At 35.0% G+C, this 15,514-nt stretch overlaps 2 protein-coding genes across 2 annotated transcripts; one reads left to right on the top strand and one right to left on the bottom strand.

Moving 5' to 3' along the window:
* Positions 1-88: 88 nt before the first annotated feature.
* On the top strand, positions 89-12,349 carry LOC132182269 (uncharacterized). The gene is made up of 16 exons (XM_059595456.1): positions 89-291; positions 429-512; positions 889-962; positions 1,048-1,081; positions 2,562-2,620; positions 3,635-3,749; positions 3,861-3,898; positions 4,817-4,914; positions 5,135-5,190; positions 5,328-5,613; positions 5,769-5,884; positions 6,009-6,065; positions 7,762-7,827; positions 10,178-10,252; positions 11,224-11,314; positions 11,759-12,349. The coding sequence occupies exons 1-15, from the start codon at positions 166-168 to the stop codon at positions 11,284-11,286; spliced, it is 1,347 nt and encodes a 448-aa protein (XP_059451439.1). The 5' UTR covers positions 89-165; the 3' UTR covers positions 11,287-11,314; positions 11,759-12,349.
* An 811-nt stretch (positions 12,350-13,160) lies between these two features.
* On the bottom strand, positions 13,161-15,514 carry LOC132182026 (NADPH-dependent aldo-keto reductase, chloroplastic-like; the record flags this gene model as incomplete). The annotated part of the gene is made up of 4 exons (XM_059595237.1): positions 13,161-13,388; positions 13,526-13,705; positions 14,924-15,167; positions 15,342-15,514. Coding segments are annotated over 4 exons (825 nt in total), but the record flags the coding sequence as incomplete, so codon positions are not given.

Raw genomic sequence — 15,514 nt, 5'->3', positions numbered from 1 at the left:
TGCATGACAAAAAATCTCATCTACTCTCTCTCTTATTATTGTGTCTGGAAACTTGGAAAGTCTCATTAATTAACTATTTCTCATAGACGTGGCAAAACCATAGTAGTTTAAAGTGAGACGAGAGTGCAAGAGAGCTTCGTGGTGAAATTTCCAAGCGAGCGAGAGATGAAGAAGGGGAAGGGAATCGCAGTTTCGAGCCCTAAGAGCGGAGAAGACACTGAGAAAGATTCCCCCTTACCCACCATCAGATTCTCTTCCCGAAATGCTTCCTCCAAATACGACTTTGTCAAGGTTTTGTAGTTTCCCTTCTTTTGTTTTCTCGGCATCCAATCAGAAATTGATCGATTCTTTGACATGCATACTCTTTTAGTTCTCTAACTTGGTATGGTTTGATTTTTAACTTTTTTTTTGGGTCTTTGTTGTTAAAGGTAAAGGTGTGGTTGGGTGAAAATGCGGATCACTACTACGTTCTATCCAGATTCTTGCTCAGCAGAATGTTAACTGTCACTAAGGTCTCGAATTCACTCCCAAGCCAATCTTGTTCTTTATTTATTTATTTATTTTTTTGTCTTTAACTCAATGTGCGAATCCTGATTTTCCGATGCTATTTATTGCTCTTTTTCGTTTGTATTAGTTTGTGTTTAGCATCCTTTAGAGCTCTTTGAAATCAATATCACACTTTTATTTTGTGTGTTTAGCATCCTTTAGAGATGTTCAAAGCGATATCAGATCATGTTGATGGTGAATATGTTGCAATGCACTTGCCTCTTTCAATTTACCTCTGCTTGGGATAATTATGCCAGTTGTTTACATTCTGCAATCTAAATTTAAGAAGAAGCCATTGCAACTGGAATTTCGGTGTTAGTTTTTACGACTTGCTGGTTGCAGATTCCAAATCATGTAGCTATCAAAATTGCTCTTGAACTCAAGAAGCTGCTTATTGACAACAGTCTTTTAGATGTGTATGGCGCCTTTCCCTTCTTTGTTTTGTTTTTTGCTTCTTTTATCCAGATTTAGTCAAAGGTTTCTGTTTGTGTTATGTTACAGCTCCCAGTCTGATTTGGAAGCTAATCTGTTTAAGGTATGCCATCTGTACTACTTAACCGACTCCTTGCATTTCAGGGTTCTGTTTTTCCTTATGATATTTGCTTTCCTTTTTCTTTTTGAATCTTTCGATGTATATGGGAATCTGAATTACATTTCACTATAATGTTTCTGGTAGTAAGCTCATGGATAAGTTACATGTGCAACTTAGAAGTTAGGGTCCTAGGATGGCTAATATCAGTAACCCATTGATTTTGTCTTATCTTTCTTTCCTTATTGTAAGATTGGAATGCCACTATTAATGACTTAAAATGTTATGGGGTATTAGTGGGATGTATATGTGCCCTTCCAGGCGTTCATATGAAAGTCCAATGGTTCGTTTTTAAAACTAGGTCACAATTTCTTAATGTAATGCAAGTAAAAATCCTCCAGTGCTGAGTTTTTAAGTGGTGTACAAACACATTTTTTTTCCTTTTGCTTTGCAGCGGCGAATTAGGTTACATGTGAAAATGGCCTCACCTTACCCTATGAAAACCGCAACCTATGGCCCACCTATGCTTAATGTGTTGCAGCTCTCCATTTGACCATGTTGGGTTTGAGTTCAATCTATGTTGTATCTTTCCTTTATTGTCTTTGAGTTGACGTGCCTGGTTTGTGAGCTTTGTGAAACAAAATTCGTATCTGTTGCAATGCTGTATTCCTACATTTTCAATAAATTAACACCATAATTGCTCTATTTAGTGTAACACCACCTTTATTTTGATTGATCTCATCATAGATGCCATCCAAGGGTTTCAGTGTTCAGGTTTTAGATTTGCCTCTTGATTTTGAAACAAATGGGGAAGAGGGAGAAAACTTTTTTATGAAAAGAATGAAAATGTAAAGAACAAGTATTCTAAGAAGTTTGTGTATAGATATGTGTTTGTGTAGCTATATATGGTTCAGAGGATAAGAATTCACATTCCAGAAAAATTGCTTTTTTTCTCTCATTTCCATAAGGGAGTGAATTTTGTGCCCAATAGCTCATGGATTTTGAGTGGTGTTAGAAAACTGCTGAAAGCTGATTAGACTCGGATGTATAATTTTTGTCCTTGGATCCAAGTGTGAGTTTAGGGGTTGGGTTTATACTTGGCTGCATAAAATTACCTTTTGCAGGGTTTTGTTTGTTGTATGGTTGTTATATTGATAGATATTGGGCGATGCTCATAACTAGGTAAGGATGAAAAAATATCCTAGGAGACGGCATCAATCACAAAGATATGTAAAAAACAAAATTTGATTGACATTCTGCACTTTTTTTGTAATCTGTTCAATTTTAAATTAAATATTCACTTGTTCATAAGTAGTTCTAAACTGGTTGTGGAAAAGAAGGGATTTTTCTTAGATGAGAGAAGGCTTGGTTGCCATTACTGAATATGATTGCAATGGAATAACAGTTGTCAAAAGTAGAAAACTTTTTGAGTTTTTGTAGATATTGGGTTACTTGCATGAGTATTCTAACAAGTCAAGATGCACAGCTTATGGAGCGGCGGGGTTATGGGGAAGAGTACATTAGTCGTTACAAGATGATGACCAGGTTAGCATGCATTCTTTGAAGATAGCGTTCAATATTTTCGATATTACTAGTGGTCTCTTTTACTTGGTGTTCTCTTCACAGTTAGCTGCATAGTAGTAGTTCATTCCTCATTCTGCTTTTCATATAATTTAACGCTCTTTCTGTTGGTTTGTTTGTTGATAAATTTATGTTTCATTGATTTGTTTGTTTGTTTGATGTTTTATTTTTATGTTTCATTGATTTGTTTGTTTGTTTGATGTTTTATTGTTGCCAAGCTTTCCTCGTTTGGAAATAGTGGAGCTTTTTGGAGTTGATATTATTAAATGGCTTTTTGCTACATGCACCTTTTCATGTAGGATAAGGGTTGACCATGCACTATATTATGAGGTTGGCTTTGGCTTTTCAAGTAGGCTCTAGGGTTGGTTTGGAGTTTTATAGGGATGGGCTGGGCTCATGTACATCCCGTTCTAGGGAAATTCACTTTTGATAACTAAATAAAGAGATAGCACATGCATGTGAACTGATTTTGCATGAAGTTGGTAGACGAGTCAGTTAATTGCCTTCTTTTGCATTGCTCAGTTGTATGGGAGTTGTTGTGCTTGGTGTGTTCTCTATTGAATTATCTTGGGTTTTGCCGCACCTAGGCTTAGGGACAAGATGGCATGGGTGTTTTTGGTGGTAGACAAGCACCAGCATGGAATGCAGCTCTGTTATCCTTGAGTTAGCGTGTTTGGTTGGGAAACAGGCTGTCCTTTGAGGGGGTTAAATATTCTTGCTTGATCAGAAGGCACCTTTTGGAAGTTCTCTTTTTGCTAGGTTGACAGAGTCATCCTGTTTCTCTTTTCCCTTGTTTCTTGATCTTATAGATTCTTTACATTTCACTTTTCTCGCTTATGTGGTTTTTCTTTGGATTTTTTGTGTACTTGGGTTGTGTACATTAGCCCTTTTTAATAAATTTTAGGATTTATTTCAACATTTACATTTATGTTAACTATTTCGCTTTATAGTAATGTTGCATTTCTTGTCACCTTTCAGATTTCACCACCAAAGAGTGCCATTTGTAATTCTTGTATGTGGAACTGCCTGTGTTGGAAAGTCTACCATTGCTACCCAGCTGGCCCAAAGGCTAAATTTGCCGAATGTCCTACAGGTCCTACCTTATATTTGTAGAGATATTCTGCCTCTCTTTCTCATTCATATATAACTCATTTTTGGTTGTATACTTATGCCTTTTAACATCTGTGTTTCTTAATTGTTACAGACAGATATGGTGTATGAATTGCTACGAACAGCGACAGAGTATGTCCTGAATTTATTTATTCCTTTGCTTAATCTCATTGAGCACATTTTCCTTTTCGGATGGTAGAAGCTTATTGCTTGGAACAATTCAGAACTCCAAATGTAGAAGAAAGACAATAAGGACACTTTTTTTTTCTTTTTTTTCTTTCCTTTTTTTGTTTATGTTTGTCATGCACGAGGAATCTATTGCTGAGGTTATATGGTTGACCATGCTAAGAACCCTTCTGGCTGGAAATCCACAGCTGAGAAAGTACCAAGTGACATTTGTCTCTCTGCAGACTTACGCATATTAGGACAGTTTTATGGTAGCATGTGTTTGTTCATTTGCGGTTGGTGGATACAAATGGAATTAAAGTATGGCCCTATTGTTGGTGATGTTTATTGATTGTGCCTACATGTTCGCGATGTTCTTTTTGCATTTTACTTGAACTATTCCTAATGCACCAGCTCCTGAGAATACATATTGGTATTTGGATTGAAAAAGAAAGAATCTTACCATAGCAGTGGATTACACCACCCATAATCTTTTAGTTTTTACACTTGTTTTACTTCTGTGATAGGTAGTAGGAAGTTATCTGGTTTTGGATTGATAATGATATCCCCTGGTAAATAAAGTAGGGTGTCATCAGAGGTAGATGCTTTCTTGAAATAATGTGTTATATTAACAGTTTACTGCCCCTGATATTTCTATTTCCAAGTCATCGAGAACAAAAGGGAATGCAATATTTTAGATTCCAGTTTCTTAAATTTGAATGTGAACCTTATTACTTCCTTTGACAACTGATCACTTCTTTGTTTGCAATGATTTATCTCTATAGCAAGAGAAACTTCCTTTTGACAACTGAGCCTTATTACTACCCCTCCTCTTCCTTTTGAGACTGAATCAGAATGCTTATTCTCTTCTTATATCTGATTTAGTGCACCATTGGCATCTACTCCAGTATGGGCCCGAGACTTCAGCTCCTCTGAGGAGTTGATCACTGAATTTTGTAGAGAATGCAGAATTGTTCGTAAAGGTAGTCTTTCAGTTTTACTTTTAAGATGCTGAGAACTTTTCCAGGGAAATAATTTAGCTGTTGTGATTTGCCTAAAATAGATTTTGAAATGCCATTAGATAGTATGGATTTTATAATTATTTGAGAGAATCATATGGAGCGTCTCTCTTCTTTATGGGAAATTATGTCATTGTACTAGCAAGTGTATTTGTTATTGATTTGCATAGCATTTCCTTGTTAGGTTTGGCTGGTGATTTGAAGAAAGCTATGAAAGATGGGAAGCCAATTATAATTGAGGTGTGTTCACTGTTTAATTATTTGGATCCTCTCACCCTCTTTCCCCCCCCCCCCCCAGGGTGCACCTGTTGTGGTGCTTTGATAGTATGTTTTATTTTATGATTGACCTTTTTACATTTTTTTTTCCATAATGGCAGGGAATACATTTAGATCCAAGCATTTATTTGATGGATGACGAAAATAAGACATTAGCTAACATGCTGGAAAAATCTAAAGAGGCTAATCATGTATCTGTGACATGTGATGATAGTACTGCAACAGAGATTGAAAACAATTCTAGTAGTGTTAATGGATATGACAGTAAAAAGAGCAATTGTTCTGGGCATGTGAGCTCAGAAGAAGGGAGTTCTGCTAATCAGCTGAATAAAGTCTCGGATACTCTGGAGTCTATCAACCTAGCAAGAAGTGTGTCCGGGAGCAAAGGTCAACTTACGCTCTGGGTTCTGCTGTCATGTTTAAAATTGTTTAGATCCCTTCTGAGATTGAAGACTCGTGTATGTGTATGCTTGCATGATGAATGAGTGAAAAGAATTACTTCTAAGATGCAACATTTCCTGGCTTCTTTTCTGTTCACACAGGTGAAACTCTTAAAGATACAGAGACTGGTGGAAATAGTGCTGTTAGGAAGGAGAAGTCTGGTGCTGAACCAATAATTGTACCTATAGTTCTGAAGATGTCTGAATTTGATCATAAGGTGTGGGGATGTTTTTATGCACTTTTGTGGTTTTAATTATACTATAATGTAACTTCGGCTAGTTTTTTTAAAATTGAGAAATAAGAACAAGAGTGGTGAAAATATAACAAAGCTAAATGTGCAGGCATTACTAGAGGAGTGGATCTCGACTCGTATATTTAAGGATAAATGTCTAGTCCAGGTACTGATGATTGTCAAGTTTATATTGGTACCTATTTAGAAGACCTTTTAACATATGGATCAGGTTGTTCATTATTTAGCTGTAAAGTAATATAGAGAAAAAGTGGATTTTTTTTTTTTTTTTGGGGGGGGAGGGGGAGGAGTTAACCTAGTTTTTGCTAGTTTTGTAACTTCTATATACTTGTGTTTATATATGGTAATTATAGGATACACCTATAAAGAATATGGAAATGTGGTCATGAAAATGTAAAATAGAGTTTAAAAAGGATAATTTTAATGTGATGTAAGAAATAAGGTTCTGCATGCAAAGAGCTCAAAATCTCATTGTATTCGACTGGGTCACAGAGATGAGCTCCTTTGTTTTTCTACTGTTATGTGTAATTTTAATAGAAAAGTTGTAAAGAGTAAAGTTGACAAAATTATGAAATAAGAAATGGTTTCAAAATATATTTACATTATGCAATTTAGGAGCATGGTGGCATCCATATTATTATATTAAGTGGGGAAGGCAGTTTGGTTATTCCCTTTTGTCCTCCCCAAATTCCTTTGCCTTCCATTTCCCCCCTTTCTAATATATGAAAGAGTCAATCAATAGTCAGCCATTGTTCTAAACTTCTAGTCTTGGCAACTTAATGGTGCCCTGCTTTGGTAATGGCAACTGGTAACACAGAATGTCTGCCTTATTGTATGAGCGATGTGGTTGACTATTTTGAGCATAAAATTACTTATGTGCAGATGAGGCAGAGAATACTTATTAAAAAAACAAAGACGAGACAGAAATTTCAATACTGTCTGGTGATGTCTATTTTTAAGAAAACAGACATAAATGAAGTAACGGAAACATGGTTAAGTATTGGAAAGAAGAAATCAGTTAAAGAACTGGTTCAACAAATAATTAATTAGAGAAACATGGTTGGCCATGCAAAGGAAGAAGAGGGGAAAAAAAAAAAAGTAGAAGTCAAAGAAATGTGTTATGCATGATATGGAATGGATAGTCAGGAGTTTTCTGTTGAAAATCATATCAAAATTTCTTGAAAGGGAAAAACCAATACAATGCATATGATATAAAGAAGCATGAATTGACATAGTTGTATACTATAAAAAGCATATGCCTTGATTCTGGTCTAGAATGTCTTTCAGGAATTTTTTTTTATTTTTTTGGCAGTTTATTAGTCTACTTCTGATAAAATTAGATTAGAAATTGGCTGCATAAATTGATTGGGAAAGTTGATCCAAAAATTTGATTAAGAAACACCGAATAAGTTTTGCTTCTCCACTAGAATATAGGTTGGCAATGCCTTTTAGGAGAGCTTTTTGCTTTTTATCAAAAAAACAATACATTAACACAACTCAACTCTTTTACCTTTATGTTACATCACAACTAAAAAGTGAAAAGCACCCTCTAAAAAGTTATAAAGAGTTTTACCAAGCGAACTCTAATTTTTCAAAATTGGCTGATAATTTAAAGATATAGAATCAAAAAATTATTAGCCTTCCAACAGTGTATGCAAAAGGCCCTTTTGGTTTTGGTCAATGATGAGGCATGCTATTATATTGTCTGGAACCTGTCCATTTTTCATTATTTTATTTCCTTTTATTTGTTACTTCTTTGCTTGATTCTGAATTGCCTATAACAAGATCTGTTTTTCCTCTGAATTTTTTTAATACTTTTCTTCCAAACACTTCATTTTTTACAGGATAAAGATAAGCTAATAGCCAACTTAAAAATCATTCAGGACTATCTTTGCTCGTTCAAGTCACAGGTAATCTGATTCATGTTTGTTTCTTTTGGTTAATAGGAAGCAAGCAGGCTTTCCATTATCTTTCATCTTTAGTAGTAATTAAGAACTGACTTAATTATATTAATGGACCTTCAAATAAACAAATTAACGGTTTTAGGATGTTTACTAACTTTAGAGATGCTTGGTAAGAAAGGTGGAGCATCCTCCAACAAGTGAAGCCCAACAAGTGGAATGTTTAATTGAAGTGAGGGGTAAATTGTGGAGCTAAAGTTCGAACTTAAGACTCTGCTGTGATACCATGTTAAGCTTATTGAAAAGATTGAATTTAATCATTTAATTAATATTTTAATATGGATATTAATGGACAATGTAAAGAGGGAAAGAAAGGAAACAATTGAAAGATTCTTGTAGGAAATATTTAAGTTTCATGTAGTCTACACCACAATTTCAGAAATTTGTTTCCAGGGAGATTTTCACCATAGATCAGCTTTTGAATTTCCAGTTTTCATTCAGTATTGGGATAGTTGAATCATCTTTTAATAATGAACAGCATGAACTAACTTATGGCATTCATGACCAGAAAACAAAATCTTTACTTGGAACCACCTTACTGGAGTGTGTATGATTAATAGGTTGTGGAATCATGCTTTTGGGTAGGCTTGGGTATCGGTCAAAACGGTCCGGTTAAGGACCTTATCGGTTATTAACCGATAATTTTCGGTTAAACGGTTTATTAACCGATACCGAACCAATAAGAATTTTAACCGATAATTTCGGTTAAAACGGTACATGGTTAAACGGTCCGGTTAAACCGGTTAACCGATTTAACCGAGAGCTTTATATTGATTTATTTTGTTGGGCCAAAAACCAAAAATGAGTTTTTTTGACTTTTGAGAGCCCAAATACTTTTTGTTGGGCTAAAATAATTTATTAAAAATGAGTTGTTTTAGGGACCAAATACTTTTTGTTGGGACCCAAATATTTGTTTTTTGGGCTAAAAATTGAAGCTTTTTTATATTGATCCACTTCAACTTTTTTTTTTTTTTTTTTAATATTATAAAATACATTTTTCCAAAGCAAATGGACTAATTAACATAATGAATGCTAATTAGACTAGCAAAACTAGTTAATAAAAAATGCTTTTACCAAAGGCAAAGAAATCTCATCAAATGCCATCACTTAAAAAAAAAACATAAAATCTACCCAAACCCAAATTAAAACAAAATTCATTAATGAATAATAAACAAAGTATTAACTAATTAAAGTCACTTAGCAAAAGGAAAATAAGTCATGGGCAACACCATTACACAAATTCGGAAACCTGTGTCACTTGTGGGAATTTGGAAACCTCTCTAAAAGACTAAACGGCGCCGTTTTGGGACTAGGACTTAAAAAAAAAAAAAAAAAAAAAAAAAAAATAAAAAAAAATCCGGTTTCTTATCGGTTAACCGGTTAACCGATAAGAACCGCTTAACCGGACCGGACCGAATTCCGGTATACTTTTTTTAACCGATAAGGATATCGGCATATCGGCTACGGTTTATATCGGTTCGGTCGAAGCCGGTAGACGGCCGGTTAAACGGTAACGGTTAATTTGCCCACCCCTACTTTTGGGGCTTAAATTCTCATGCTTATGAAGCTTTTAGATTCAAGTTCATATTTTCAGACTCACCGAAAAATTGGGGAAGTGGTTCTATTATTTGGTTAATAGTTTCTAGCATATAAAATAAACTGGAAAGTTTCTATGAACCAAACAGGGTAGGAGGATTATTGCCGAGATCAGATTGTATGTCTTTATTTTCAGTTTGGTGCTGCCTTCTGGAATAAAGCATGAAGCAAGACAGATGAGAGGGCTTTCATATCATTTGTTTGATAAGTCCATAGTTGTCCTTTTATTTTATGTTTTAAAGCTTAATGGGAGCATGATCTGGAGGTACACTTGTGCCATTATATAAGGTCTAGTGAAATATATTTTTCAAAAAATATAATATAGTTTAAATTCATGATATTTTGAATAGCTGAGATCTTACTGGAGATTCTAGGTTACGAGGTGACAGGTGTTTTGGGTGCAAGATAATGTATATATAATGTATTTTTAAAAATATTCTGTCAAGTTTGCGACTTAAAAGTCAAAGGGAAGTTTTTTTGAATTTCTAACCTACTGGATTTCAAAGTGCCTGCAACTTGGAGCTTCACCTTCCTCTTACTTTTAGGATTCTGTATCATAGTTACTCTTTTAGGGATACCCAAACTTCTTTGTAATCAGGAGTTTTAGAGTGTTGCTTACCATCATTTTCGTCATTATTTTTTTGGGTCATAAGTGTTGTCCATTATTTTTTCTACCTAATTTTATTTCATTTTCTTGGAATAGGGTTTGACAGTTGTCAATATATCACCAACGACATTCCCACAAACACTGGATTGGCTGCACAGTTATCTTCTTCAGGTATATTATAAGATGCTGGCTTGTCTGAAGGCAGCAAGTTGATATTCCATGGCTGCATTAAATAGTATAAGATACTGAGCTCTTCTGTCCATCTGATTGCTCTTTCAACCTGGAAAATGTGGATTTTGAGCCCAGCTAGCTGGTGTGAAGACAGCGTTTTGGTGTTGTCTTCATAAACAAAGAGATTCAAAAGCCATGATTTCTAGGGAATGTTGCAAATGCATCACTTAGTTTATGATAAATGAGATAGTTGTGAAAGATATACAACTTGAGGCCTTGTGTCTTCACCCACCCATGAAATGTATAATTCTTGAAACTAAAATGCAGTGCTAAAACAGTTTTACTTCATGGTTGTTTGTAAATCAAGTTTCAGGGTGAAATTGCTCACTGCCTAGATTCACTTTTATTTAGATCAAGAGTTTGTTTGGCCAGTTTGAGGCATATTCTATGTATTATGTATCCGAGGTTAGCCAATAATATTTGAAGAAAGCCGAAAAATATATTTTTAGGATGGGCCTAAAAAAAACTTAAAAAAAAAAATTTAGGCGATGGTGACCTCATCTATGAGTGGAAGGTGCAAGACTTGATGGCCAGGGCTCTTTGCTTAGTATGCAATTAATTGGCTTTATTTGGCAGTTGTATTCTGGGGAGAGTGGGTTGACTCATATAGGTCCCTTATTCCATGTGCTTAGAGTTCAGTTGCCCTGGAGGTGGGAACAAACTCGGCACAATACTTCTGTGCTCGGTGTCTTACTCGTGTGTGTGTGTGCGCGTGTTTCCTTTCTGTCCCTTAACTAGGATATTACATAAAACCTCGAGCTTTATGTTTTCTTGGTGCAATGTGGTTCCATTGTCTCCATTTCATTTCCCGATCATCTGAAAATGATCCTGCATTATATTATTAGTGGTTTCTTTGTTTCTGGACCAGAATGTTGTTCTGATTCCTTTCCTGGATAATTACTTTTGTGCAGTGTATTGAGCAGGGCATTTCATCTAATTCCAACGAAAAGGAGACACGACCAGCTGAAAATTAGAACACATTCTGATGTTAGCTTGAGAGAGGTATTAAATGAACCTTCAATAGTTTTAAGCTTTATTACTGTATGTGTATAATAGGCTTTTCATTTATAAGCTTTAATAAAACTTAATTATTACTTATCAAAAAAAAAAAAAAAGCTTTTCATTTATAAGTGTTCTTTTTTTCTTTTGTGCATCTCTTGTATACTAACTAGGTCGACACCCTTTATTACTTATCCAAGAAGATGATAGGGAAATAAAAGATTGCAGAAAGGAGAATGAAAGGTGTCTGTCAAAGATGCTTTCCATTTTGAGAATTTTATTCAACCGGGAAGAAAGGGGTAAAGAAAGAAAAACTAAATGGCTTTTAGTTTTCTAACATACCTCTGATATGCTAGGAAATAAGTGATGACTAATGATACATATAGTTGACTATTACTTGGTTTCACGTCTTTCAACATTTAATTTTCCTTTCCCTCTCTCATTCAGATACCCCTCGTAATGATCTAAATTCAAATGGGGAGAGAACAAAATCCGTAGGGGTTCCGGGCATGACTTCATGGGGAAGTGGCTGGAAGTTGGAGCACCAAATGTCGGGAAGTGAATGTAAAGCTTAACTTTTCACAGGGACCTTTCTTGAGCCTCTAGCCGGATGAATGAAGGGTCTTGGGATTCGTCTTCTTTTGATTACAGTTCCTTTTCTCTCACTCCAATTGCCAGCCTCTTGGAACACCCTGCACTTCCTGAAATCCAGGTGCCCGATTTTCAAGACCGGATCATGCTCTATAGAGGATACGTGCAGGTCCCCCACTAATGGTTCGATAAGTTAATTGTTTTATGATACTCGTGCCCCCCTTGGTGTATGAGACGTTGTACAAATGTATGCATTTCGATTTGGCCGAATTCTTTGGTTACCAATTCCAACATATTTGTCTTTATCAGTTCACCATTTTAGAAGGGGAGGAAGGGGTTATTGTGAAGCTTAATTATATGATGTGCTATGTGCGCATCGATGATTGAATGCATTCTCTGTACAACCTCTTTAGATAAACAAAAAAAGACGCAGTTGTTATTGTTCCAGTTTTTCTTGTTACTATAAAAAAAAAAAAAGCCAGCGATTTAACTAGTTCCGTGTAGAGAAACTTCCGAGGATGTGGTGCATGGAACCGGGGTTTACTCTGCACAGGTGGGTCGGAAGGGTCCTGCCTTGAAGAGGTTCCCCGACATAAAAAAATAGATAAATAATTCAAAAATTAATTATTATTATTATTATTATTATTATTTTTAAAAAAAGCTTTTCCTTTTGACTTCATCTATTTGATATAATTGGGTTTATGGAAGGAGATTTTCATATTCTTGCCGAAACTCGTCTATTTCTATTTAGAGTGTGTTTAACATTGTAATTTTATGTTAAAAATGAGATTTTAAACAAAATAGCAAAATTTTTTAGTTTTTATTATTATTTTTTTTATAGAGTATTTGAAAAATATTGTGTGCCATCTATTTAGATTGAAGCTTTTATCAATCATTAGTGTAATAGGAACTAATGGAGTATGATTATTTGTCCAATAATATTTGAAGGAAAACATTCTCCCAATTATTAGGGAAACTAGACAAATTTTGACATAATATTTCTCTAAATTTTGTTTACTGGTAAATGAATGGAGGTAGTTATGTTTACACAATGGCACATATATATATAAACTTATCCCCACATTCCAGAGACTTGTACACACTCCATCCCTAACCATGAATAAAACCCAGTAAATAGCTTTGGGCTTTCAGCATCAATGGAGTACAATAGAAAACATGAAGGAAAAAAAAAAAAAAATTTAAGGTTGTGTGAATTTTTATTATTAGTCAGACACTGCAGCATTATTGTAGTTTTTACTTAAATTTCATCATCCCAGAGATCATGAATTGTCCTGTATGGGCTTGTTGTTTCATTAACAAGAAACTCCCCCCTCATGATCTTCCTCTCTTCCAACTTGTCGATGGCAAGGAGTTCTTGATCGTTCAACTTGAGATCAAAGCACCCCATGTTCTCCTTCATCCTATCATGATTGAAGCTCTTCACGATCACGCTTGATCCTTTCGATAATCCCCATTTTAGAGCAACCTTCATACAATTGGAGCAACCTTAATTAGATAACCTTTTAAATAAAAATAAGATGTAAAAGAATGCGGTAGTTTTTAGCAAATTCTGGTAATATTATGGGTCATAAATTAAATATTAGGTAATTAATTTTGGTGTACCTGAGCTGGGGTTGCTCGGTGTTTAAGAGCAATGGATTGGATGAGTGGGTGATCTACCACAGCTGTTGATCCCCATGCATTCCCGGGCCCACCTAGCGGTGAATACGCACTTACGTGGATTTTGTGATCCGCACACGTCTCTCGGAGCTTGCTTTGCCTCCACATTGGATGCATTTCCACCTATTTAACATTATTACAAGGAATTTGATTAGCAGTTTTAGCGATTTTTTTTTTTTAACAAGTATTAATTGATATTATACATTATACAAATAATTTTAGAAATCACATTTTTATTTGATAATGCTGACATGGCATGTCTAACAAACCCTTGAAACAATTGTTATTAAAAATAAAAGAAAAAAAATCAAGAGTTGGTTGAACCTGCCATGTCTGCATTGTGAGATAGTTATGAGATAAAAATGTGGTATATACTATATATCCATATTATACCTATTCTATCATGAATGCTAGAAACCACATTTTTATTAAAATTAGTATATATTATACCTATTCAATTATGTGACAAAACTCTTTTTGGGTCCTTCCCGGACCATAGGCATAATTGAAGCATGCCTTATTATTATTATTATTTTTTATTTTTAAATGCTAGGAGTTAATAAGTTCCCTATATTTGGCCCATGTTCATTTACAATCAATCATTAGATTTGTAGACTTATTTACATCCCACATAAGTTAATGGTGAACCCCACAAATCCAATAGTTGATTATAAGAGAATATGAGCCAAATATGAGAAACTTATTGAACTTTAACATTTCTCTCCTCTTCTTCTTCTTTTTATTTTTTATTTTTTATTTTTAATTCTAACTGAAGCATGTTTGAAAGTACCTGCTTGCCACTCTTTTGAATACACTTTGTTGATTTCAAAAACAATATTCACTAAATTACAAAAAATAAAAAACAATATTCAATAAATCATTGACTTTTTTCTTTTTCTTTTTCTTTTTGCATGCCTAATCATATATATTTTTATATTTCACGTCTTTTCGGTTGGCTGCTATTCTTCTATTAGCATTAATTAGTAGCCAAAACATGAAAATGAATGACACATTGACACGTATGGAAGACAAAAAATAAGATTTATTGATTTGTAGTTTTTCCTTTTTTTCTATTAAATTATTGACTTAAATTCAAACCCAACGTCACAGAGTTTGAAAATTCCACTTTGCTGGTACACATACATTGGACTATATATATGTCCCCATAATTTCCCATAAAAATATATATATATTTGATGACAACACTGACCACGATGAAAATGGCATGGCTCATACTGATGATTTGCATCATCTTTAACCTATACTTTATATGATTTGTTTTTTTTTTTGTTATGGAATTTTAAAACTTGTTTGGCTGTGAGTACGACCATGGTACTGTACCTGATTGACGGCCGGAGGTACAGAAGCAAAATCTAGCAGCCGTTGGATCTTCTTGCTGGAGAAATTGCTGACACCAATGCATCTGCACAGCCCCATGTCGAGGCACTTCTCCATCCCAGCCCAGGTGGACTCAAGATCCAACGGTTCAAAGTCCTCCTCTTTGGGGACGGCATCACAGGCCCACGGCTTCAACTTCACTGGCCAGTGCACCAGGTACATGTCCACATATTCCATCCCCATCTTCCTAAATTCCAACACAAACCCAAAACAATTATTAATTTCACCAAAACCTGCTTTAAAAGATTATATTTAAACCATGTGAGTGAAAAAAAATCCAATCTTGGCATCCGTAAAAGAGAATTTGCTATTATTAATTTTATTTTTCTCGTTTTTCTTCCTGCATGTGCATAGTGGTTACCGCAGAGTTTGCTTGAGGCCTGAAACAGGGTCGTGGTGATCACTCCCCCAGAGTTTAGATGTAACAAAAATGTCTCCTCTGTCTACCGTCCCATCATGAATTGCATCTGTCAAAGCTTTCCCCACAGCTGGCTCTGAACCATAGATTTTTGCTGTATCAAAAAGCCTGTAACC

Source organism: Corylus avellana, chromosome ca5 (assembly GCF_901000735.1).
Source record: "Corylus avellana chromosome ca5, CavTom2PMs-1.0".
Lineage (NCBI taxonomy): Eukaryota > Viridiplantae > Streptophyta > Magnoliopsida > Fagales > Betulaceae > Corylus > Corylus avellana.
Note: the sequence above shows the minus strand (reverse complement) of the source record. Positions and strands in the feature narration are given on the sequence as shown.

Excerpts from the sequence above, each read along its gene's own strand:
- LOC132182269 (XM_059595456.1), top strand. The coding sequence starts at position 166 with ATGAAGAAGGGGAAGGGAATCGCAGTTTCGAGCCCTAAGAGCGGAGAA. Across the intron at positions 1,082-2,561 it reads TGGAAGCTAATCTGTTTAAG|CTTATGGAGCGGCGGGGTTA; the intron begins GTATGCCATCTG and ends CAAGATGCACAG. Across the intron at positions 7,828-10,177 it reads TTTGCTCGTTCAAGTCACAG|GGTTTGACAGTTGTCAATAT; the intron begins GTAATCTGATTC and ends TTCTTGGAATAG.